Below are 25,977 nucleotides of genomic sequence, written 5' to 3'. Positions count from 1 at the left end.
TCTGAATATTTTTGGAGGAAACATAACCAAGAATTAAACATCAACTGAGCGTGCACTCCACATGGACTGATTAAATTATCCTTGTTTTTTTTGTCAGTTTTGCTGTTTTGGAGCATTCAGATGTGCTTAAGATTATTCACGAGTGGAAAACATTCACGACAGCTGTCAATCTTCCCAGAAGTGCACTTCCCATCAAATTCACCCTAAAAGGCAACACTCAGAGAAACTGCAAACCCCCCAAGAGTTCGGCTTCAGTTACAATGTTAAATGTACTAGGCTTCTGGAACAATGTCCTTTTGGACAGATGAGAGCAAAGTGGAGATGGTAATGCACAGCCCCACATTTGTTGTGCGATATCTGTGCAAACTGGCAAGCACAGTGGTGGACGGGTCATGATTTGGGCACCTTGCAGTCTTTGAGTCAATCATGAACTCCTCTGTGTACCAAAGTCTTCTGAAGGCAAATGTTAGACCTTCTGTCCAACAGCTAAAGCTTGGTCAAAACTGAGAAATTCATTAGGACCATGATCCCAAGCCTTTCAGCAAATCTACCAGCATCCCCGTCAAAGTCAAGATAGTAAAATTGATATACTTTGGCAGGACCTTAAGAGAGATGTGCATAAGTAAATGCCCACAAACCTCAATGAAATGAAGCAACATTGTACAGTGGTGGCGTACAGAGTGGGGCAAAATTCTTCCACAGGGTTGTAAGAGACTGATAAAGTCATGCAGAAAACAATGACGTAAAGTTATTGCTGCTAAAGGTGACCATACAAGCTAATAAATCACGTAGAACTACTAGTACTACTACTGAAGTCCTTTTGGTTGACCTTCGCCCTGGCCTCCACCCCTCCGTCCACTCAGTCGCGATCTACAGACTCAAACATGCTTCACCAGTCAAGAGCAATTGGTATCAGTTTCTTCAGTGGTGAGCAGTCTCAAAATGAAGAGCAACCACAAAAACGAAGGTGAACATTTTTGTAAATCTTCATTTTATTTATGTATTTTTTTTGTTGCCGAACAATGATCATCTCATGAGTTAGGCAAGCAGAGGAGTCTTTATTGTTTCTATTCACACATAAAGTGTTTACCCCAATGTCCGACTGCACCAGTTTAACAAGCAACTGTTCAAAAGAGAGCAAAATGCAGATCACGTTCACAGCTAAGGCAAAAATAAAAACAATTTCACGCTACTTTAGCTCTTTCATTGAAAGAATAATAGCATTGTTAAAGCATTATGTACACACACACACACACACACACACACACACCATCTCTTAGAAACTATACTACAGGCTGATAATACTCTGCCAATTTTATTTGTTAAGTGACTCAGTCCCTGTTTACATATTCATATGACCGCATTATATGATATAAAGACCCTTTTTTTCTTAAAATACTATGACCTCTCTTAGCTGCTAGCAGTAGCAGAAGTGTACGCTACATCTTACACAGTCTGCATCTTATACAGTAACGTAGACTACATGAACTATAACAGAAAGGCGAAAAACTGCACCTCACAAACTGAAATCACATTCTCACCACAACACATGCAGACTCTGAATAGAAAAACAAATATTTCACCAATCCCTCTCGCAAATAAGGAAGACGATGCATTAAAGTGTTGTGCTTTTCTGTCCTGACACTCACTGGCTCGGTCGCCTCACATATGTGTTGCTACATAGTACAAATGCACGTGGAGAGCTGCACTTCCATGCTGATTGAAGGCTGTGTGTAAACTAAAGAGGACAAAAAATGGCATCGGTTAAATAAATATATAAATAAACGCAGAAATAACGCCAAATGTAGAATTCAACTGAAGATGCTGGTTTAACTATACTGTTTTAATTTAAGCCATGTATGTATGTGGAAATGTTTACACCACTTCTGGCCCTGCAGAGCAGATGATCACAGTAAGAAAATAAATTCCATGTTGACTATTTGGCACAAATTTAAGTAACCTGCTCTCTCGTTATGATAAACAGAGGCCATAATTCAGCTATAGTGTGTGTTAAAGAACTGTCTAGGTCATACATTGTAGTCTAGCTACTGATATATTGTCAACACTCCCTATAAAATAGTATCCATACTAAGCTGCCTGAATAAAATACTAATATTTTATTCCTCACTACACATACATACTTTTAGTCAGATGACCCCAAAGTCCATCTTTTAATAAAAGTGCGCTTATATCCATCTTGTACATTAAGACTATTCACAGCAGATTGCTTTACTCGTTTACTAGTTTTACTCTCTGCTGTCCACTTATAAAGTGCTCCATCTTCTGTTGAAAAAACAAAACAAAAACTCAACAATTATACACTCGCACACATCATTCTCCAACCCTCTGCTACATCTCAAGCACACCATCATTCAGTCCTTGCTCCAAAGGCCAGAGGTAGTCGGTCAGCTGCTGGAGCTGGCGGTCTGTTGAGGTGTAGTTTCCTGACTCTCCACCAGGGGGAACTGCTCCCTCCAGTAGGTGAAGTGGCTGTAGGTGTCCGAGCAGGGGAAGTCAGAGGAGGACGCTCGGGCCTTCAGCGGAAACACGTGGTCAACGACCTCGCACAAACGTACGTAGCTGAAGAGAAGAGAGGAGAGCGAGATGATGCAGTGATGCTGTAAGGGCCATGAGAGCAATCCAGTGGGACCTGGGTGAAGGACTTACGATGAGATGTTGGTCTTGGCGTGCTCCTGCACCAGCTCCCCTTTGGGGTTCACTGTAAAAATCCTGTTTAGTGACACCCCAACTTCTTTGTATGAGTATACATCCTACAAAGACAAGAACAGGGGCATTTTTAATGTTAGATATACTGGATATTAGACTTAAACAGTGCAAAAAATACCTAAAAAGCTTCAATTTACCCTCAGTGAACATCCAAAATCACTTTTATGGTGAGAAATAGACTAAACTATAAGCAAATATAACTGTCTGTAAGCTCTGCAGAGCCGCATGTGAGTTACCGTCGGTCTGTTGCCGAATGCTGCGTAGAACGGCTGCTTGTTGGGGTAGAAGAGGTTCTTGATATCAGTGAGACACTCTACCTTGAACTTCTCCGGCTTCTTCTCTATCACCTCCCTGTGAAACACAATCAGCACTGCACGATGAGTTCCTCCTGCATCCTCTCATGTGCTAATATAGAAAAACAGATGCACGTTTGTGATATGAAATACCTGTGCAGAGCTGAAAAGAGGCTGCTCGGGCTCAAGAGGACAGGGCCCATAGGAAGCATAGTGCCTCTCTCGTTGACCCAGTTGAGGTAACCTCTAGTCATGTCAGCCATGCCGATCGCTCGGGCTGAGCAGTACAGGAACTTGTAGCCATTTCTGATGTGGAGAGGAAGAGATTAATATTAACCAACTTGTGTCAATAGAGAGTTGAAATTACTAAATAATTTCTTTAACTTTGTAAAAGCATTTCTTTAAGAGCTTTATTTTATTTCTATAAAATCTCCTTTATGCTTTACTTTAAAACTGAGAGTAGACTGTTAATAAAGTAGCTCTTACTGGCTGACTTTGTGGTACAGCTGAGCAATCCCCTGGTGTGTCCAGTCTTTCCCGAGTGTGGGCAGGATATGACCCAATGTGTCTGACCTGGAGACAAATACAAGCAAGCGTTATTAAAAATGCATTTTCTTGCACTTGTGTAAAAATCTAATGATGTTTTATGTCATAGTCATCCAGATTTAAAACCCTTTGGAATACTTCTCATTGTTGGAATATATAAAAGCATCCTCTGTTTAGGCTGAGAGAGGATTTAAATGTTACAATAACTAGAAAAGTACCTGCTAGCTCTCTATTAAATGCTACCTTTGCAAGAAGCTGCATATTTAATCTTCTGATCAGAATGACAAATTGCCTCATAATCAGCAGTGAATAAATGTTACAGATGGAATAGCCGTGAAGGGTTTATTCATCACACTGAACCCTGCTGTGCACAGAGTTGTACAGCATGCAGATGAACCTAATACTGGAGCCACTTCCAGTAGATTTGCCGTCCAAACTAAACTCCATTATGCATTAAAAAAAACAAAAACAAGACACACGCACCTGGTAATGGTTCCATCTATGTCGGAGATAATTATCTTGTCATCCCAGTTCCAGAGGTAGATGGTGCCTTGACAGCGACAGGTTCCCTGGTACTGAGTGGTGACGCTGAACACGACATCGTTAGGCCCGTCTTGCAACTGAAGAGACAGCTGGGAAATTTGGTGAAGGGGGTGAAAATCCATGAAAAACCACTCAGAAAGGAAGAGAATTGTGTTATAGCTGCACCATTTGGGCTTGTCAGGTGGATCTTTACTGCTGCCATCTTGCTCAAGCTGGTAACTCATTCTTTTATGCTTCTTTTTTAATGTTTGAGCTATCTCTCTATCATATCCAAACTTGTGCTTTCACTTGTGTGCTCACCAGCTGCTCTGATGTGAGTCGGAGAGTTTTCTTATAAGACACGCCTCCCGTTGTGAGTACCGGCTCTGTCTGTATGAGGGAAGAGTTCTGCTTGGCTTCCCGGTGGTCCTCATCACTAGAGGATGACTCTTCTTTCAGTCTGTCATCAGAGAGGTGAACAGGGCATTTATATGCTTCAATATAAACCTCAGTAAGTGAGCAAGGACAATTTTGAGCCAGGAATGCTCTCTTACCTGCTTGTCATATTCCCAACCTGCTCAGCAGTGCAACAGGCCCCACGCTCAGAGGCTGAATCCTATAGGTAATAAAAACAGTGCCAGGTTGGTGTTTATCTGGCGCGTAACTTGTTCACAGTTAACATAGCTGCCGCTTTAAATTACCGATTTGGCACTGCTGTTTTTGCTTCTCCAGGAGAACCACCACCTTCCTCCTTTCTTGGGCATCTTCTCCTTCATGATGTTCTCCACTGCAGCCTGAAGCAGACCACACACACACACACACACACACACACACACACACACACACACACACACACACACACACACACACACACACACACACACACACGGATACACACATACACCAAGCAACCACAACACAAAGCCATAAAGACACACTTAAAAAATAAAGCAAACTATACCGTAAATCAACAAACACTGAGGCAAAACCAAGAATGTGCCTGAGGCTGAAGCGGGGGAAAATACACCAACAGAATAAAAGTGGAAGCTAGTGTAGAGATATTAAAGGGGGGAGGGGTGTTTAAAACAAAAAAAAACAACAACATACAGAGCTGTAGCCCAGAACACTGGTCAGACAGCAGAGGAGGAACTGTAAGGTTGAGTGAATGTAATTAGGGCAGGAGGACTAACGGATGGATGGAGGGAGTAATAAAATAAGACGGGGAGAGAACAAAGGAGAAAACAACATTTAGCTTGAGAGCAAAAGTTTGGAAGACATTTGTTACACAATGTAAATTTTGTCTGCAGTAGCAAAAACTGAACACAGTGAGGTTTGAGGTCCACAGACTCCACATTAGGCCTTATGTTATGTAAAGTGGTGCAGTACCGGGTTCAGTCAGAAGGGGGAATACTTCTCATGTAATCCAACCCAACTTACTGAGTCCTAAATATCTGTGCAGCGTCTGCAATCAACTCTTACCTTTGGCAGAGGCTTCTGAAAGGCTTGCATAGCCAGCACAAGCGGAGCTGCAGTGTTCCAATTATAGTACCTGTGGGAGATAACAAAATGTATTTTTAGCCCTTCCATAAATGCAGCAAAACACATGTTTTTCAGCCAATTTTAGCTCATTAGGCCAAAGAGTTGTGCTAACGCTGCTGTTTTTGCCCGCAGTGTGTGACACATGAATCCATTCAGTACACTCGAATGTCTTACTTTGAGCCAATTTTCACCACTAAGTTGGGGTCGTCAATGATAGAGGGGTTCTCTGTGAACTGCTGATAGGACACGGTCTTCTTATAAAATTGCTCTGTAAAAGGAAGGGAGAAGAAAAACACCCCACACGTTATTTATTCCCCATGCTTACACCACAGTGTCTAAAGTGCATCTTGGAGTCGTGTCATGTCACGTGATCGTTTACCTTTCGTGATCTCCCTGTTGTCATTGAGCCCCCCACACAAAGAGATGGCAATTGATGGCAGGTCAGACATGGGATCGCAGTAACTGTCTACTCCACTGTCTCCTCCAGAGCTTACAGACTGAGGAGACTGACTGGTGCTGTGGAGGCCCGGATCCGAGATGCTCCTCATTGTTGCACCGGTGTCACTGCAAAAAAGAAAAAGAGGAGATACTTTTGATAAGAATCTCGCTGATCATTCTGCACAGTTCAGAAATACAACTGTATGAAACTTTTCTTAACATGAAAGCGTGCGTGATGTCCAAATACCTCTTAGGAAAATAAAGGGCTGCCACTTCCGGTTCAAGCTCAGTGATGTCGTCCAGATAAATTCCATCAGAACCAAGATGGCGACTCCTTTTATCTGCAAAAGAGCAAATTCATTTTCAGCCTCTTAGATTTTTCCCTCCTGACTGATTTATCCAGAAGCAAATCATTTGCCAGCTTGATCTCTGTGAGAGGGTCTATGGATGGATTATTTTGAGGCTGTATGCTTCCCTGTAGTACCAGATCCGTTCACCTGGCCCCTGTTTATCTTTGCAATCATATGCAGCGATTCAGACACATTTTTGGCTGTAAATCCATCTTATATTGCATCTTATCTTATACTACGGAGAGCAACTGATTGAGTTTGAGCAATTTGCAGTTTGAAGCTGCAGCTTCTCGACGTAACACAGTGCATTAAATGATACGTGGGGAAACCTTTTTAAGGTTTACCTTTTTTCTTTGACGGAGAGTCTGCTTTGCCTTGTGGACGAGGTGAAGTGTCCTCCATGTCGGCCACCATACGAGCTGCCACGCCTCCCACTGTTGTAACTTGCATCGCCGAAGTTACCGTTTGAGACTCCATCCCAATGGATTCTGCATCGACCATTTCCTCTGCGTGCATCGTCTCTGTCGGCATCAGCAGCCGCAGTGCCGGTATTTCCGAGCAGGGTCCGCACTGTTCCGAAGACACCTCAGGCGTAATCACACGGAAGTGCGTGCTTTCAGACACCGGGATAGATACGGGGCAAACTGGTGGAGGGCTGGACTTCAGTGGAAGGACAGATGGCTACAAGAGTGGAGAAGAAGATGATGATATGAGCTGAAGAAATAACAACACTGCAGATTAGGGTATCAGGATTAAGGCTTTCCTACCATGGCGGCCTGAGGCAGCTCTCCCCACGCCCAGTGCATTTCTGGATTCTGATTGTCTGTGTTTGACGGTTTGCCAATTAGCTCAGAATCACTCTTGGGAGATGTGGGGCGAGAGTTTCCAGGACTAAAGGAGAAAGAGATTATAGCATTTCCACATTTATTTCATGGATTTATAGCATTTACTGTAGGTGTGAAAGAATTTTGTGTGAGTCGAGCACCTCTGAATGGGACTCCACTCCCCATCTGAACGAGTGTACATGCCAGCCTGTTTGAAAGAACTGTTGGTCGAACCAACTGTGTTCTCCTCTCTAGAGACATCCCGAGATGAAGACCTGGAGTATAATCACAAAGACGAGTTAGTCAGGGTTTTCTTTACTCTCTCTTACACTGTCAGGTGATCATCCTCATCCTCTGCATGGGTATTTGATTAGTCCTTCACCATTTACCTTCACTCCTCACGGCCAGCTCTTACCTGTTGCTCTCCATTTCTGCCACTTCATCCGAGCTGATGTCTATGGGGAACATGTCTTCGTCCGCGGAGTAGTCTCCACTTTCCTCTCTCCTCAGGCTGTCCGCCCGAGCCTTCCTCCTCCTCTTCCTCCTTTTCTTCATCATCACGTTACTGTTCTCGCCATTGCTTGCCACGGAGCACAGATTCTGTATGGGTGTCCCGGAGATCTTCCCCATCAAAACAGGTCCATCTGATAGGATAGGAGAGGTGGCCAGGTAGGAGGGAACCACTTCCTGTTAAGACAGGAAACAGGAGTGAAACAATGCCGAGCAGACAAAGAGCCTGAACGTTACAACAAAAACTACCCACATGAGGAAATCTGTTTGGATTTACTGTCAAAGCTTTAGGTCTGCACTGAAATTGGGTGCTGTAGGAGTGTTGCTGACTCCCCTACTGTTCACACTTTGGTTTTTGTAACGCAGAACAACATGTGATAGTGCAACCTGCACAGCTATTATCTCCTGCTTTGACATGAAGCTATGTCAACCACTGAGAAACAAAAGATGACAACACTCTGCATATAAGTAGATTATAATCATTGCAATAAACCCCCCCACTCCATAGTTAGTGTATCGCATGACTTTGGTCTGAGACATAGGTTTGCAATTAACTGCCAAACTGCAAAAACCTCCACAGAGGAAAGGGTTTGCCAAAGCAGAAGCAGACTCTGTTTCTCAGTTCTGGTCACTTTTATGATCCCTCCTTCTAGGAAAAGAAAAGAGTTTTCCAGGAGGTCTCCTGCTGTCCATCCAGGGGAACATAAATATGTGTGTGCAGACTTAGGGGAAAAACAGAAAGCGAAGACAAACTGACGTATAACACCATGATTTGTGGTCTGCCAACAATGCCTCACGTTTTGCTTCCCTGAGCCAAGAAAATGGGTTCAGAGAAACAACGCTCCTCCCCTAGTTGCTTGTTCAAGCCTGAGAATTTGACACCACCCAGGGGAAACTAAATCAGACACTTCCCTCGTTACAGCCAGCCCCAAGCTTCAGTACTTTAGAGCTTGTTTTTATCTTTTTCTGCATGCATCCTCACGTGCATACAAAGCCAAAAAGAGAAAGAAAGAGAAAGAAGATGAGAGTACATGCAACCAGGCTCTTTAAGGCTGCAACTGAACCTCGCAAAACCAAAATAAAATTAAACACTGACTTTCCAAAAAACTGAGGAAAAACGGCTTTCCATGAAGTTTTCTAAACATAAAAAGTAGAAATGTAGGTCAGACTAGAGGAATTCTGACATATCTTTAACTCGCCAAGCTCTGAGCATTTCTCTAATACTTAAGCCAGTTTCACAAATACTGCAATACCGCAAACATTTAAATTTCCAGAAGCATATTTATCCAGTTTCCGATTTATCCTCATGCTCCCAGTGTTTGACATACTTCCAGGTCATAAAGCCTTGGTGAGTAAATTCTGCGTTCTCAGCTCTTGCTCGCTGATAAACAAAGGCAGTCTGTTTTTAAAAAAAGGAAAGGGGAGAAATTCCTGGGTGCTGTGCCAACTCTGCACACAGTGCGACTTTGTTCAAACTACTATCATTCCGAGTAGGAAAAAGAAAGTTTGGATAACACTTTTCAGTTGCAAATGAGGAGTGTGTGAGCGCAGGGTGTAAATAAAGTGTTATCATTTGAATCTTGGTTTTATTTGAATCAAAAAGGCCACATAAAGGCAGAAATGGTAAATGGCCTGTATTTGTATAGTGCTTTTACTAGTCCCTAAGGACCCCAAAGCGCTTTACACATCCAGTCATCCACCCATTCACACACTGGTGATGGCAAGCTACATTGTAGCCACAGCCACCCTGGGGTGCACTGACAGAGGCGAGGCTGCCGGACACTGGCGCCACCGAACCTCTGACCACCACCAGTAGGCAACGGGTGAAGCGTCTTACCCAAGGACACAATGACCGAGACTGTCCAAGCCAGGGCTCGAACCAGCAAACTTCCGATTACAAGGCGAACTCCCAACTCTTGAGCCACGATCGAAATGTACTGCCTTTTATATGGCTACAAATATAACAGTCTTTTAGGGTTTTTTATATAAAGTTCTTCACTGCTGTGTCATTTTCATTTAAGCAGTTACACATGAGATCAGATGATTTGGCCAAATTAGTTAATCAAAATATAATTACATGCAGACAGCATTATGCTTCGCGGAAACGCTCCCAATCGTTACCTGATCATTTTCTGTTTCTTGCACAAAAAACGCCTCGCCGTTCTCTCCGAGCTTCATGTGGAGATCTACTGGTTCTCCGTTGATTTCCATGTCCACCTAAAAGCAAAAGGGTGAGAGCTGAACAAACTAGAACATTAAACTTTTCCTTTAAAGATGCCCTTGTTGTTATTGTTGTTGTTTTTTTTTATCTTCTCACCACTTTCTCTCGGGACCGTAGGACCCCCAGCTTGCCAAAGCGCACGTGGAATGGCGAGCACTGCAGGGAGCCATCGGGCTGTCTCACAACAATGACGTCGATGCAGCCAGAGAGGGTGGCGGGATTGAGGCCTCGGTACAGCTCTTTGACCTGGACAAACACCTGGCCCGCCAACTGGCCCACGAAATTCATGGTTTGACGGGTCTGGGGGAAGTGAACGGATTAAAATGACTTGCGTAAGTCACCTCTTCCTGAACTCGGCCAACTTTCAAAAGTGGACGCGCTTATGAGTGGGCATCTGCCGTAGCAATCTTCAGCCCGTGAATCAAAGCACTGGTGACATAACTCTCACCCCGCTGGAAATAGGGCGAGCTATTCCAACACTCTGAGGTAAAATAAGCTTTCTGTATGGATAAGAGATGAAGAAGGAGTTGAAGCTGTTTCCTGATCTGTAATTACAAACTGTACAAAGAACCTGTTACCACTTTTGACCTTACTGTCTCTCTTACATCTTACATCCCCTCGGGCCTCATACTGTGAGTCTGTAAAGCCTTACAACTGTTTTCCATTCACACATCAAAGGTCAAAGGACAGACTAAGTTAGACCAGACTGTCAAGTCATGTGTATATAATGTAATACAGTAAATATAGCATGAACTCAATGCATAAAACCCACATCCACCCCCTTATGTATTTTTTTAAGCCCATTTGAGTCAAACAACCTTTCAACACCAACAGGATTTAGAGTTCCCCTTAAAAAACAAATGTAAATAGAAACATTTTATAAATAGTTCAGCTTCCATTTCTAGCCCCGCGCTGGTGAAAATTGGAACATATTTAGCGTCTCATATTTGGCCGTAAGCAGGCTACAGAGGGTAAAGACTGACTACTATTACGATTTGTATAGCTTCTTGTAACAGACAGGATGAGAGTGCTGGAGGTGGTGATCCAGGGAAAGATGGCCTTAAATATGTTGGAAAAATGCCAACATATCCTACCCCTTGAGGACATGTGAACAAGAGACGAGGCCCTGTCTGAACTGAAGAACAGAGACACCAACTGTTAAATCTTAAGATCTCTTCTAAATGACCTTTGCTGTATTAAATTATTAACTGAATTTTCCACTGGGGCATTGTGTTACGACACTGTTGACTTTCAAGCAGAGGACTTTTAGTGCAAAATACTGTTACACAGTACAGTGCAGCCTAATCTAAAAATAGATGTCTTGTGTTTGTTCCTCTTTTTGTTTCATCTCAGTGTCTCTGAACACTAGCAAAATACTCGGGCTGGGTTTCAGAAAAAGAGCTCCTCCATCTAAAGAAGACCTTTTATGCACTTTTTCAGCGCCACATTTGTATCCTTTAGAATAGCTTAGTATTATTTACAGTTGAAAAGAATCCTTATTTATCTTAAACTGAGCCTTTATAAAGCCTGAGCATCCACCACTGGAACAGTGTATATATGACAGGAAACATGGAAGAAAGTAATAGATCCACTCTTTGTATTAATTAATTAATTTATTTATTTTTAGAATTATAGTGTGGATGCTATTCATTAATGTAATTAGCACTACTCTCTGGTACGATTACTGTTTACTATTCAACTTAATCTCATTTTTATTATATTTGTTTGGGGTTTTTTTTTTTTAATCACCGTTGTGTGCAAATTTTTTCATAGTATAAGGCTCACAGTATATGCCTGTGGCACATCCTGCTCTGTGACCAAATAATTTCCCCAGTGGGATCAATAAAGGATCCATCCATCCATCCACTTGTGTTTAGCTGTGGTATGTTCATTTGGAAGAGTCTGGCTGAACAGCTTAGCAGATAATGTGTTCAGTCCCACATCAATACACAGAAACACACAGTACAAGATGCAATCTATTCCTGATTATGTAAGAAAATAAAACCTTCTACATGTAAGGAAATTCCTTTATTTAAATGTTTAAATAAAAAACATGTGATGTGACAAATCAGCTTCCATAACGCATGTTTAAACACCTAAAAGTGTAATAAGGTCTAATCGATATGGTAAACAGCTGACTCATATACCTCCTGACAGGGCAAACGGGAATTTTTTGTGATGAATGAAAAAAGCTTAATGAGCGTTAAGACAGATAAAAGACACACAAGTGGCCAGCGTGGTTATAACAGACATCTACAGAGTAAATAAAGACAGTTTATCATCGGTTTCATCTCAGAGGCAGGTGCAGTCAAATATACATAAACAATCCAAAACATACCTGTTTGAGCTGAGGGGCTGCCTTTTAACCAACACACGGGAGACGAGCGTTTCATCAACCGGGAATAATAAAACAACGAAACATTTTAAAAGACCTCCTGTTCCTCGATACAGGTGATGTCTGATGCCCGGATGCAGCTCCTGGGAGCATGGAGCAAAAACGCTACCGTTTAAGTTAAAGCGTTGACTCTTCCTCTCTAAGCGAGTCTGTTCCTCTCACTCAGGAGTCCTGTCACTGGGTGACGTCACTTGCAAAAAAAAACCCCGACCCGTTAGTCGGCCAATCAGCGTCGAGCTGTTGAGTTGCCAAGAAGAAAGAAAAAATCGCTTCAGTTGCCACAGTGGCAACAAAATTACCCTCTTTCTTACTTTGTCGGAGCTCTTCTGTGCCTACAGAGTGACTTTATGCTCTTTCGTGACCGTTTACATCCAGTCGCATTAAACTTGTAACCCTGATAACAAAAAAAATAAATCTACAGCAAGACATCTCACTTTACTTAAGTCTTTGACAGCGGGAAGCAGTGGAAGCTTCGTAAGCGTTTAAAGTCACCAGTCTGTCAGTCAGGTCTGATGCTGTGAGGTGATCTTTCTAGCCAATCACAGCTCTGCCTCGTAACACATGCCATGTTTGCTTACAGCGCGAGACCCTCCAGTGAGACTGTGCGAAGAGGATGTGGTCGGCTCGTGGTTAGTGAGATTAGGACACTAAACGTAAGCAAAAATAGGTATTTAATGTAGAAAGATGCAAACGCTGAGTTTGCAAAGACTAACATACTCGAGAAGGAAACAAAGTCATGATGTAAATGCACCAATTTCATTTCTAATAAAAAAAAAGGGGCTCTACTCTCATTAATGGTACAATTACATTACTGCCAAAACCACTCTGTCTGTATCTCTGTGCCTCAGAGCCCAAAATCCTGACAGCAGACTGCTTCTCCCCTCATGCTCCAGGACAAATACTGGATGGGGTTACACGCTACAAAAGCCTCACGTGCAGCTCTTCTGCAACCAAACCAAGCTCAGCCTGTGTGTCTGGGAAAATGTGTCTCTGAGTGAACACGATCTAATTGTTTTTCCAGACTGTGAGGCAGAAAGGGGAAGAGTGTGTGTCTTCATAGTAGTTTTCCATCACAACTTAAAATGAGCGTTTATTGTTTTAGGTTTGCACTTTCGCAACCATCCTTTTTCAAATTCAGACGGTTGGTGTCAGGAAATATGAGGCGGTCTTAGTCATTTTTTTCCTCAATGCAAATTTCAAATGGAAGCAATGCAAATATTTTTGGCCAGGATGCTTTTAATCTCGCTTTTGCAGAATTTAAGTTTACTTTATTACACTCTATGGTCATCTTTACTCACTGGCCACTTTATTCATTGTTAGCACCTCGTTTTGCCTTCAGGGGCGCCTTAATTCTTCATGGTACAGATTCAAAAACTTTCTGGAAACATTTTGCACCACACAGCTGCTGCAAATCCATGATGTGAACCTCCCGTTCCACTACATCCAAAAGGTGCTCTGTTGGATTGAGATCTGGTGGCTATGGAGACTATTTGAGTACAGTGAACTCATTGTCATGTTGAAGAAACCAGTTTGAGATCATCTGAGCTTTGAGCCATGTCACATTATCCTGCTGGAAGCAGCCATCAGTAGATGGGTACACTGTAGTCCTAAAGTGTTAGACATAGGAACAATAGCTGTAGTGTTTAAACACAGTTCAGTTTCCTGTTCTTAGCTGCAGAACTAGCACCTGGTGTGGCCTTCTGCTGCTGTAGCCCACCTCCATCAAGGTTTTATGTGTTGAGCATTTAGAGATTCTCTTTGGTTGTAATGAGTGATCAGCACAGTTATAGTTGCCTTCCTATCAGCTCAAAGCAACCTGGCCATTCTCCTCAGACCTGAGGCATCAATAGGAGACTTCCACCGAGAGAACTGGCCTCAATTAATGTTTGTTCACTTCCAGACCATTCTCTGTAAACCCTACTAATGGTTATATGGAAAAATCCCACTCGATCATCAGTTTCTGAAATGCTCAGACCAGCGTGTCTGGCACTTAAATCAGATGCTCAGTTTGAACTTTGGTGGGTGATCCTCACCATGTTTACATGCCTAAATGGATTGTGTTGCTGCCACGTGATCACATTTAAGCAACAAGCCTTTTAAGCAGGTGTACCTAAAAAGGGGTCAAAACAACTCATCAGTGTAAAACATGTTATGCTTACACTGTTACACTGAACGCCAAAACACTTTGGCTTTGTTTTTTTACATAAACTATTTTGAATATCTGCAGTAAACACCCTGTCCTTTAAACACTCGATGTTACACATACCGATGTATATCTGTACCATCGGTAAGCCTATCCCAGAGTGCCTACGTAAACAGGCGGGACACACATTATGTCGGTGACAAACGCTGGCGTCACTGGACCCTCCGAGGATACATGAGCCACACAGCTGCCGACATGTTTCTAAGAACATTTTGTTTTGCCAGGCAAACTCAGCCAGCGTTGTACACTTTTAAAAAAGCACATGATATCAGTTTAATTTTCAACATGAATGGTCAGAGACATGACCTGTGTCAGGCTACAAGAAACCTGCTGACATGTGACAGTCTCACTTGCCTACTCGGCTGAAGAAAAACATCAGCTTCAAATTTTCTACTTGGTGCATTTACACTGTTGTAATAGACCTCAACTGGTGAACATGTAAGCTGTTCTTGTTCTTTTAGGACAGCCCCGCTAAGGGGAAATCATTTTTGCTTTTGTGTTCTCACACCCTGTGAGGCCAAGAGGAAGTGATGACTTGTGAGATGTCAGTTCACTGCCTTCCTAAGCAGTGGTCACATACTGTACTTACAATGTAAGGGTGTAATAGCACACTGTCCATTCTGCAGACAACGTGCTACATTTAACATTTAAATGAATTACTGATTTACAGGTAAAATGTTTGCTTGTCCTGTCATAGATCTGGTCATGCACTTTAATACATACAAAAAATGCAGCGAAAGGTTCTTGACAGTCATCTTTTACGAATGACTCCACCATAAACCGGACTTACTCAACACAGTTTGCCTCAGGTATTACTAATTCTTGTTAAACGACATTTTAATTGAGTCAGTTGTTAAAATAATATAGGTTTCTGATTGGCTGAGGCGATTCTGGCCTGAGGATCATGAGACAGAGGCTGAAAAGACTAAACTCTGACTCAGAGACTAAAAGGAAAAATAATGAGCTTATGGTTGCAGATTGTTTTTAAAAAGTAATTTAAGTTAACTGTAAGATGTCAAACAAATACGGAAAAACAAAAAGGAAAACATCTGCTGTCTTTCGGTGTTGTGGATGCATTTGTGAATATAGTTGATAACAACTGCTGTAGGGTATCTCGTAACTTTTACTTGACCTAATGAGTCTGAGCCCGTCATCTTCAGTTTCAGTGGTAACGTCTAGTCTTACACTGGTGGATTATGGAAAAATACAACCCCGCTCTCCCTGCTTCTACTCAGAGAACCTACTGCATGACTTTGAAAGGTTGTCGTGACTACTTTATTCATGTTCACATTGCACAAATGCTGAAACACACAAACGGGTATAACTTGCTTTAAGCGTTATTCATGCTTTTGTGTTTTTTTCCACACATGCAGATGATTTTCTTTTTTCTTAAATCGCTTTACCCAGCTCCAGGTGGTGTCAGTGGCATAGTTCTGAGCAGCCTCATCTAACTCGTCTCCATCTTCTGCTGATATCATGATTCCATAGTGCGTTTAATCCCAGCGGCAGATGTTTGGTCTTTGCCACCTCTCGATAGATATGAGTCTGGTCTGCTCAAGAACTTGTATCCTTACTCTCTCCGCGCATGTCAAGTGTCTGACTGTTGAGTGCAAGTGAACAGCGTCTTACTAAATTTACCCAGGCCCCCTGGTTGGAAACCTGAGCTGGGTCTGGAGTGGTCATCATGCACCAGACCCTTTGATTTCTTAGGCATTTGATGAGGGGGACACCTGCTAAAATTGCATTTTAGTGGAACTGGGCATCTTCCCTTTAGACATGATCACACAAGAATGACACAATAAGCTGCACTGGCACAGAGATCTACCTAATAAGACATGCCTGACAGTGCCTTTTAATATGTAAATGTCTCATTAGTTCAGACTGTGCCACCTGTTGTGGGTGTTGATCCTTTGTTGACAGTATAGTGTTGTTGCATCACGTTGAGACAAGACCACCTGTTGCATTGGGTGAAATCCAAGACTCCCAAGTACCCAGTGACTCTTCCAGTGATTACTGTAATTAATATTAGACTATTATACACAGTGTGTTTGAACTGATGACCTTTGTTAGTCTAAGGGGTGGGGATGGGGGGGGCTCCTTAGTCTAAAACACTGTTTGGTGGGTGTTATGTGTCAAAGTGACATTCACACGAGTGCCAAGGATTCCCAGCAGCACATTTAATTTTAAAGAGATGAAATGTATTCATAAAGTATTTGCTATATTAGAAGAGTAGAGTTTGCTACTCCCTTCACAGAAATGTGCAAACCAGACTCATCATGACAAAAGTTGGAGAACTGAGTGCAGAACTGAGGAAGGGTACAAAGGTCATTCAGTGTCAGCTCATCAAATGTCTCTCACCTGACCATGTGAGATTTTCTTGAAAAGTGACACTACAGCTAGATAAAAAGAGTTGTTCCTTTCATATTAAAGCTTTAATGTCTATTAAACATGTAAGGACGTTCCCCTTCACTCTGGACCTAACAGCCTCCACGCTAGCGTTAGCATCTCTGTGCTTGTGCTGCTAGATTTTCGGTCCTTTCCGGTGTCTGTCTTCATACTCACAGCTACCGTGTTGACAGGAGCCACCAGCTCCTGTGGAGTCATGTCGCTAAACTGTCCTTCCAGGACCTCCATGGTGTAAAGTGGCGTAAACCTCCATGGTTTACTCCACTGCTAACACACAAAAACCTGTACCAAGTGTTGACATCTTGCAACCGTGACTCCTTTGTGTTGCACTCTAAAACGTCCATACGACCGGTGACACTGGAACCAAGAAAAGCATTCTGATTCTGTAACTCACAAGGACTATCGTTCTACTTTTTAAAAATTACGTCATATAATATTGTATTGCGATCAGAGATGGGCAGTAACGCGTTACTGTAATCCGATTACTTTTTCAAGTAACGAGTAAAGTAAGGGATTACTATTGCAAAAACGGTAATTAGATTACCGTTACTTTCCCGTAGGAATGCTGCGTTACTGCGTTACTAAAACCGTGATTTTTTGCGAGAATGTCTCATGACAATGACGTTAGCAACTGCGACGTTTGTGACAACAGCTGTGTGCAGATCAACAATGGATCATATATCGAGTGCGGGAGAGAGTATGAGCGTGCAGCGTTTAAAGCGTGGAAGTACTGACCTTACTTTAAGTTTGATTCCATAAAAAGTGACAAAAACATTAGCGTCCATTAGCATTGTGCGTGGGAAGAAAACTTCTTTTTACAGCGAAAAAAAACCCCTAAACTTCCAAGCAAGCACCGAGTGCGCTATGACGTAATGGGAAATTCACAGAGAAACTCGCGGATTCTTCCACTGACCGCTGCGGCACACCTGCACCAGGGTAAACCTCTGCCTACCCTACTCCTGCTTTACAGGTGAAAATAGAGCAACAGGACCGCTAGTCTTTGACTTTATTTATTTTCTGCTGTGTTTTACTTGCACCTATTTGAAAGACTGAGTGTAAACACAAAAAAAAATTATTTTATGAGCTGGAATGTGCAGAAAATAGGTTTAAATATTAAACACATTTCTTCCAGTCAAAGAATGTTGCATATAATTAATTTTTTGCTTGATGCATAAAGTTATGCATATGATGCATATTCAGGTTGTAAATCGTGTTTTTAAAAAGTTACTAAGTAACTAAGTAATTAATTACTTTTGAAAATAAGTAATCAGTAAAGTAACTGGATTACTTTTTTGGGGAAGTAATCAGTAATTAGTTGCTGATTACTTTTTTCAAGTAACTTGACCAACACTGGTGAGTAACTGTGCATCGCAATGCACAGTTACTCACAATTACGTCACAAAAAAAGTAACTGTGCGATGCAAAAACAGTACAATGAGAATTTAGAATGTTTCCTTTCTTACTTGTTGGAGTTATTTATTTAATCTAAGTTCATATTCTCTCTCTCTCTCGCTCTCTCGTGTTTTCTTTAATGAACTACTGTGATAAATTTTTAAGAAGAATGAATGGCACGTGGTTCATTAGACTTAAGTCAGATGTCCTGCTCTAGAAGTGACATCTCCAGTTTCATTATTCACTGATGACTCCTCTACTTCTGGATCACCTATCAGTGCATTGAAAATATTTTGAAACCACCATTACTAAAATTTAACCTTGACTTCATTAATGTCAATCTAGTCAACACAAAAGTTAAACAGTAACAGTTAACTCACATTGTTTTGCTGGTGTAACCGTATTTATATGATTCCAGTTTTGTTATTTGCATTTTTCTACACGTTACTGACTCCATGGCGCCTTCTTAGAGGTAATGTCAGACACAATACTGTGTACAATTACTGTGCATTAACATCCATGTATCTACTATACTGGAATATTTAAAAACACTATAAATTATTGACATATTCATTAAATTGCAATTCCATTTTATTTATATACCGTAGTGAAACGTTTTAACCTTTGGGTCTTGGAGGGTTGAGCTTGGCCTGCTATGATTGATGTAGGAAGCTCTTTGCCCAACTAATTAACATTCCCAAGACCACATGGTGGTCTTGGGAATGTTAATTAATAAGGGGATGCAGATAAGCAAATCATCAGGGATCTTTATTCTCAGCAGGATTATTGAGGTCAAGGATGGCCTTGTCACCTCGTAAAAATCCAACGGGCAAGGGACAGGCCGAAGGGGAGGATAGCAAACTGATGCACACTTCCCAAAAGGTGAAATGCAGAAACCTTCTGTGTTCAAAATGAACTGGCACATGAAAGTAAGCATCATTGAGGACTAAGGTGAACCACTCTCCTGGAGTGATGGTCTTCAGGACATTGATATAGTATCTGGAATCAAGAAGTAAGTGGAATAAAATCCCTTGTTCATTAATCCAGTGTTCTGATTGCACTATTGTGATAGCCCTTTTGTAGCATATTTCCTATGACAAGCCCAGTGTCTTCACAGAGTGTGACAGAAGTCACTTTCTCTGAAAAGGGTGAGATCGATGACGAAACTGCAGCTTGTACCCCCGGGACATTGTTATCAAAACCCACTTATAAGGCCTCTCATCTCTCACTGAGAATGGCAAAACACTGCAATTAATTAGACAAAGTGTGTCTCGGGTGCCCCACTAACTTGATATCTTGTTGCCAACTAAGCAAGTGTTTGCTTAGGTAATCCAGACAAGAATTCCAGCAAGCTGCAGGAGGTCACCTGAAACTTCCACCAACTTACTTATGTCAGTATACTTAAATGTGTTAAATTCTAATACCTGAGAATACCTTAAACCTAGCTGTGCACAGCGTTCTCAGGGAGAGCAATATTGAAAGATATTGAGAGACCTGTAGCTTGCTACTGTCAACAACCTTCTGCTGCTTAGAAGTATTTCTTATTTGGCTTTCTCCCACTAGGTTTATATCTGGGACTTAGAACTGAAGAAGCTCCTTGGATGAGAGGTGAAACGTCTTCAAGTAACTTAAAGAAGTCCAGACGCTTTTCTTTGCAAGCTCCTTTGACTACGATGACCTGGATGACTGAGAACCTTCACAGACATATTTGGCTTTCTGTTTTTCTTCTTTTTTTCACATATAGTGTACATACAGTGTAATGACTGTGAATGCTTCTATGCTGGTAATGTCAGGGCTTTGTGTGCGGGCAGGCAGAGATGAGGATCCAAATGCAGGACTCGAACACAGAATTGTAACTCAAAACCTCAACTTTATTGCTGGAGAAATTAAAACATGAACTGAACAAGGGTAGTGAACACGAAAATACTGACCACAGTATAAAACACACAGGCATAATCCGATGGTACAATGTGGCACTGAGGAAGGGCAAACACAGGGTTAATATACACAGGGAAGTAATCAGGGAATGGAAAACAGGAGGGAGACACAGCTGGGAGAGATTGGGGCTAATGAGTCAGGGGATCGAAGCTGGACACACTGACATAAGACACAATCCTTCAAAATAAAACAGGAAACAATACACACTAAACTAAGACACGGACTGGACAGAGAGAGACAGACTAGACACTGAACTAAACCAGCAATAAACATGAGAACACAAAACCTAAGAACTAATCCCTAAACAAGAATAACTAAAACATAGATTAATAATCACCATCATCATAACCAACAAAAGCACCACAAGAGAATAAGAAAACAATCCATAATGCAAAAAACACACCAAAACATAACAACTCAAAATACTGGGTCAAACTGACCCAGAACCGTGACAGGTAAGGAGATGTCATTTCAGGACTTAAACCAGACTCTAAGAAATTGCTGTGTCTAATTTTGCGATGCTGCGAGTAACAAACTGGGTTCAGTTTGGAGGTTGAAGAGGAACTCTCCCTCGCCAGGCCGACAGCCGTCTGTGCCACAGTTTATCTCATCTCAGTTCATCTCATGCAGCGCAGGGCTAAATTTAAAATGATTAAATACTTAAGACAATGTATATTCTTCTATGACAAAAAATATAAGTGTTCATTTAAGCAAATAAACAGAGCCGTAAGAGATGTTTTTCAAAAATAGTTTTCTTTATTTTTATTTGCTGCTAACAAATCTTTTTAAAAGATTTGTAGCTTTTGTAGTGCTCCCTACTATGTGAACCCCTCACCAGAATGTTGAAGTTTTTTAGTTCAAGCAAATTAAACCCCAACAATCAAATGATCCCCTGTGAGCAAGCACTAGGCACAGTGGAAAGGAAAAACTCCCTTTAAACAGGAAGAAACCTTTGACAGAACCAGGCTCAGGAAGGGGCAGCCATCTGTCGCGACTGGTTGGGGGGTGAGAGGCAAAAGAAAAGAAAAATGAGAGCACAAGTTAGCTAAATGTTGCTCATGTTGTCTAACATGAACAACATATGATTTTCTGGACTGTGGATGAAAAGCAGTCCATCATTACTAGTCTTTAAAAAGGGACTAATCGATCATCAAGGTAGGAATATGGCTCAAGGAGGCCACAGACAGAGTTAAATAGGCTATCACTGTTAAGCTTTGAAAAGCCCCAGTAAGCTGCAGGTATAATAAGGCCTACTGCGGCAACGCCTAAACCTATTTTAAGTAGGCGTTTGGCACCATGACGCCATGAACCACTAGTCGGAACCACGTCAGGAGATGCTTCTGAGACAGGAGAATCAAGCTCTTCGGGTTGAGGACCAAGATTGTCCTGTGTCGGGACCACATCAGGAGATGGTTCTGAGGCAGGAGAAACAAGCTCCTCAGGTTCAGGAGCAAGATTGTCCTGTGTCGGGACCACATCAGGAGATGGTTCTGAGGCAGGAGAAACAAGCTCCTCGGGTTCAGGAGCAAGATTGTCCTGTGTCGGGACCACATCAGGAGATGGTTCTGAGGCAGGAGAAACAAGCTCCTCGGGTTCAGGAGCAAGATTGTCCTGTGTCGGGACCACATCAGGAGATGGTTCTGAGGCAGGAGAAACAAGCTCCTCAGGTTCAGGAGCAAGATTGTCCTGTGTCGGGACCACATCAGGAGATGGTTCTGAGACTGGAGAAACAAGCTCCTCAGGTTCAGGAGCAAGATTGTCCTGTGTCGGGACCACATCAGGAGATGGTTCTGAGGCAGGAGAAACAAGCTCCTCGGGTTCAGGAGCAAGATTGTCCTGTGTCGGGACCATATCAGGAGATGGTTCTGAGGCAGGAGAAACAAGCTCCTCAGGTTCAGGAGCAAGATTGTCCTGTGTCGGGACCACATCAGGAGATGGTTCTGAGACTGGAGAAACAAGCTCCTCGGGTTCAGGAGCAAGATTCTCCTGTGTCGGGACCACATCAGGAGATGGTTCTGAGACTGGAGAAACAAACTCCTCGGGTTCAGGAGCAAGATTCTCCTGTGTCGGGACCACATCAGGAGATGGTTCTGAGACAGGAGAAACAAGCTCCTCGGGTTCAGGAGCAAAATTCTCCAGCTGCAGAGGTTCACCAGTGATGTTGTGAACAGCAGCTAATATTTCTTCTTCCTCCTCCCGTCTCAGCTCATCCTTAAGATTATTAATTATTTCTCTTTTCATTTTAAGATGTTCATAAAGTTCATCTATGAGATCTTTGTTATGAACAATCTTGAAATTTTGCTTTTTGACTTTTTCTTCCAGCCAAAATATTTGCAATGTCAGACTTTCTGTTGTCTTTTCTTGATACTCAAGATTTTGCAAACGTTTCTTGAGATTTGTGTTTGCTGTTTTTAATTTGTCTATCTCAGCAGTAATACTGCTGTTCTCCTTAAGGAAATATTCCTCTTTTTCATGAAAGTCACGGTGCATCCTCTGAATTGTGCTAACCTGCTCCTGCATTTTAGCCTCCAGAGATTTGACCTGCAACTGCTTTTCATCAAGTGTCTGTCTCACCTGACGCTGAAGAGTACAAATTTCTCTTTTCAGCTCAACTGTGAGTTCTGTCTTCCGAAATACTTCCCTATATTGTTTTTCTATTATCTCTTCTTTTTTTATTATTTCATGGTGAGCTTCTCCCACTTGCTGCTCAAGTCTCTCTAAAGAGTCCTTGAGATCTGTGTTCTGTTTCTTTAGCTCGTTTTTATCACTTTGAATCTGAGACAACTGAGCAGCAATGCTGCTGTTCTGCTCAATGAGAGATTCCGCCTCTTCCAAAAAGTCATGGTGCATTGTCTGAACGTACTTTTCCTGTTCCTGGAGTTTAGCCTCCAGAGATTCCACCTGTGTCTGATTTTCTTTAGCCTGAGCCTTCACGTGTTTAAGCTCATCTCTTGACTGATGGAAATTATCTTTATAATAATTCTTTTTGAGCTTTAGGGTGCTCAACTCCAACTGGAGTTGTTGAATTTTCATTTGAAGCTCCATAGGGTCAGGTATTTGTCTCTCCATCAACCCATACAGTCTTTGTGATTCCTCTCGAATCTCTCCGTCAGACTGTGAATTATTAAATGTTTCGTGTGATATTTCTTTAAACGTTTTAATGCAACGTGTCGACAAGAAAAAATGTTTGCTTAATTGTTTAAGTTTAAAAATAGTCCCTTTCTGAAAAGTTTCTGGTTTGCTAAACACAACTCGCCGTTTCTGAAAATGTTCCAAGAAAACTGTGTTTGCAAAGGTGAAGAGGGGGTATTTATAGACTTTTGTGGCTGCGAATATGACGTCAGCGCTCTTTGAGCCTTTGATCCTTTGTTCGCTCATAGGATCACATGACAACTGTGCGTAATTCTGCGCATGCTCAGAGAATACCCATTGAGATGCACGGTTTTGTTTTGTTTTGAATTTTTTTAAATACCCTGAAAACAGTGTTGCCAACTTAGCGATTTTGTCGCTATATTTCGGGAGTTTTCAAACCCCCTTAGCGTCGTTTTTTTCCCCAAAAAGCGACTAGCTTCTGGTGTTATTGGAGGCTTAATTTATGACGACTTTTGACGCGAAAGCGCTTGTTGCTCTTACTCTCAACAAGCAGCAGGTGCTGCCGTGGGCACCACAATTTAATCCCCACATTTGTGAAAGAAAAGCAAAACACTTTTTTGAAAAGTCTGTAACAAAACCATCAAATCTGATCAAGGTTATTTAAATGCTGCAAAAGAAGAATGGATTGGAATAAAAAAAAAAAACAACATATCCTAACCTTAATTACTGCGGGAGAATAATGAATGATGCTCATAGTGAGTAAAAAGTAAACTGAGTGCAATTTTTGGACAGAGATTCACTTTTAATGTGTATGTATAATATAATACAGATACATAAAAACACTCCCAAAACAGAATAAATTATTAAAAATTATTTTTAAAAAAAGAATATAAAAATGGAGGCAACTTTGCCTGTGGTTTAATGTATACAATGTATGAAAAAATCTTTACTGCAGATACTAATTTTGTGTTGTAAGATTTATGAGTTTCATGCTTTCATAGTGGTACTTAGGAGAGCTTGACATTTTTCTCAGGTGGTACACACTGTAAAAAGTTTGAGAAACACTGATAAGTGTGTGTGTGCTTTTGGAAAACATTTAAAGCTGCTGTACAGAATCTTTGAAACAAGCTTAAAACATTTTTAGAATATAAACAGAGCATCTGCTTCTCTTTACAGCTCCTCACTCCACCAAGGCACCGTTTGGCACTTTCTGATAGTGTGCAAAGGTGACGTACGTACTGCGGCAGTCATACAGACAACTGGACCAAAAGTTGGCCTACCTATTACTGGCTGAGGTTTTAGTAGAGTTGTGGCTGAACCACATAAAAATACATCATTAATTATAATCTCCCCAATCCATTATAATGTTATGTTGGAATGTTGTTAAAGAGGGTCAAAATGTTTCAACCCAGTTTGTTTTGCAGATTCTGTATAGCAGCCTTAATATAGGGAGAACACAACTTCCAGATTGTGTGAGTAAAATCAGGTTTTTTCTCTTTGTCAGTTTAACAGTTTGTGTTGTGCCTGTCACTGTTCCCTGTCTGTTTTCTTACCTGGTTCTTCCTGACCTTGTACTTTCTCCTCACGTTCCCCTCTTTCCTCTCTCCCTCTTTGGACTGACAATCAAACACAAATAGATTGTATTCAATTAGATGAAAAATTACATTAATATGAAAAAAAAATTCTATTAAGATCACTAACAAAAAGTCCTCTCTCAGTGTACTTTCAACTAAAATACAAATAACCAAACCACATGAACAACCAATAAAAGATATAAACAAACACTGATCCAACATTATTCTTGATTGATGGATCATTTGATTTTACACTTTTACCTGACTGTGGCTCCTTTTTTTGGAAAAAACTTCCTTATATCCATTATGAACCTGGCTGTTTCTCTGTACACAAACACACACACACAACAGGAGTTATAAGGTTAATGGGCATCCAGTCAGTTAGCTAGTTAGTATCCATTTCAAACAGGACAGTGGTAACAACAGCAGGCTACGGACAATTTAAAGTTTTAGATTTTAAATAGGCTGTATACATTTCAATGGGAGCAACAGGACGGTCAGATGTCGCTGATTTTACTGCAGAGCAGGACGGATTGTAGAGTAGCAAACATTGTCAGAAAACACGTTTTCAACACAGCAGGTTACCTGGTGTAATGTTTTTCAGCTAAAAAGAAACATGGTCTGACTCCTACCTAACTATATAAAGAGTAACTGAAGGTTAAATGCAGCTAATATGTCCTGCTTTAAGCCAGACACTAAAACCTCCGCTCCGCTGCGTCTCAGCCACCATCCTAGAGCCAGAGCAGGGGAGACGCGAGCTGGAACAAACCATTTGTTGTTAAAATGTTACGTCTCACACAAGTACAGTACTGTATGCTTTTTATATTTTTAGTAGTGTGTCACACAAACAGCAAATATTGTCAAAAAAAAGTAAGAAGTCTTTGGGGTGCTTTGATTTATTTTGGGGGTGCTGCTGAAGCACCCCCAAAAATGAGCTAAAATCGCCCCTGATTTCAAATGTCACCAGTTTTAATGTTTGCTGGCTGATGGCTGATCGGTTTGTATT

At 41.6% G+C, this 25,977-nt stretch overlaps 2 protein-coding genes across 3 annotated transcripts; both read right to left on the bottom strand.

Annotated features, from left to right (window-relative positions):
* Window positions 1-963: 963 nt before the first annotated feature.
* On the bottom strand, window positions 964-16,181 carry lpin1b (lipin 1b). 2 transcript variants are annotated; one of them, XM_040017842.1, is made up of 20 exons: window positions 15,972-16,181; window positions 10,067-10,270; window positions 9,871-9,966; window positions 7,655-7,926; window positions 7,401-7,514; window positions 7,183-7,306; window positions 6,760-7,096; window positions 6,313-6,406; window positions 6,007-6,191; window positions 5,802-5,895; window positions 5,568-5,637; window positions 4,790-4,882; window positions 4,643-4,704; window positions 4,410-4,548; window positions 4,050-4,198; window positions 3,507-3,593; window positions 3,174-3,326; window positions 2,964-3,078; window positions 2,668-2,771; window positions 964-2,580 (listed from the first exon to the last, which is right to left on the bottom strand). In XM_040017842.1, the coding sequence occupies exons 1-20, from the start codon at window positions 16,044-16,046 to the stop codon at window positions 2,406-2,408; spliced, it is 2,742 nt and encodes a 913-aa protein (XP_039873776.1). In that variant the 5' UTR covers window positions 16,047-16,181; the 3' UTR covers window positions 964-2,405. The 2 variants fall into 2 exon arrangements, with proteins under 2 accessions (XP_039873776.1, XP_039873778.1); XM_040017844.1 differs by lacking the exon at window positions 15,972-16,181 and adding an exon at window positions 12,309-13,803.
* A 2,741-nt stretch (window positions 16,182-18,922) lies between these two features.
* Window positions 18,923-23,934, bottom strand: LOC120724978 (pinin-like). Its single transcript, XM_040017539.1, has 2 exons — window positions 20,654-23,934; window positions 18,923-19,860 (listed from the first exon to the last, which is right to left on the bottom strand). Exon 1 carries the CDS (start codon window positions 23,680-23,682, stop codon window positions 21,433-21,435), a length of 2,250 nt encoding a protein of 749 aa, XP_039873473.1. The 5' UTR covers window positions 23,683-23,934; the 3' UTR covers window positions 18,923-19,860; window positions 20,654-21,432.
* Window positions 23,935-25,977: the final 2,043 nt, after the last annotated feature.

The sequence above is a fragment of the Simochromis diagramma genome, unplaced genomic scaffold (assembly GCF_900408965.1).
Source record: "Simochromis diagramma unplaced genomic scaffold, fSimDia1.1 OVJJ01000802.1, whole genome shotgun sequence".
Taxonomy (NCBI): Eukaryota; Metazoa; Chordata; class Actinopteri; order Cichliformes; family Cichlidae; genus Simochromis; species Simochromis diagramma.
The sequence above is the reverse complement of the archived record's forward strand: the minus strand, read 5'-3'. Positions and strand labels throughout refer to the sequence as shown.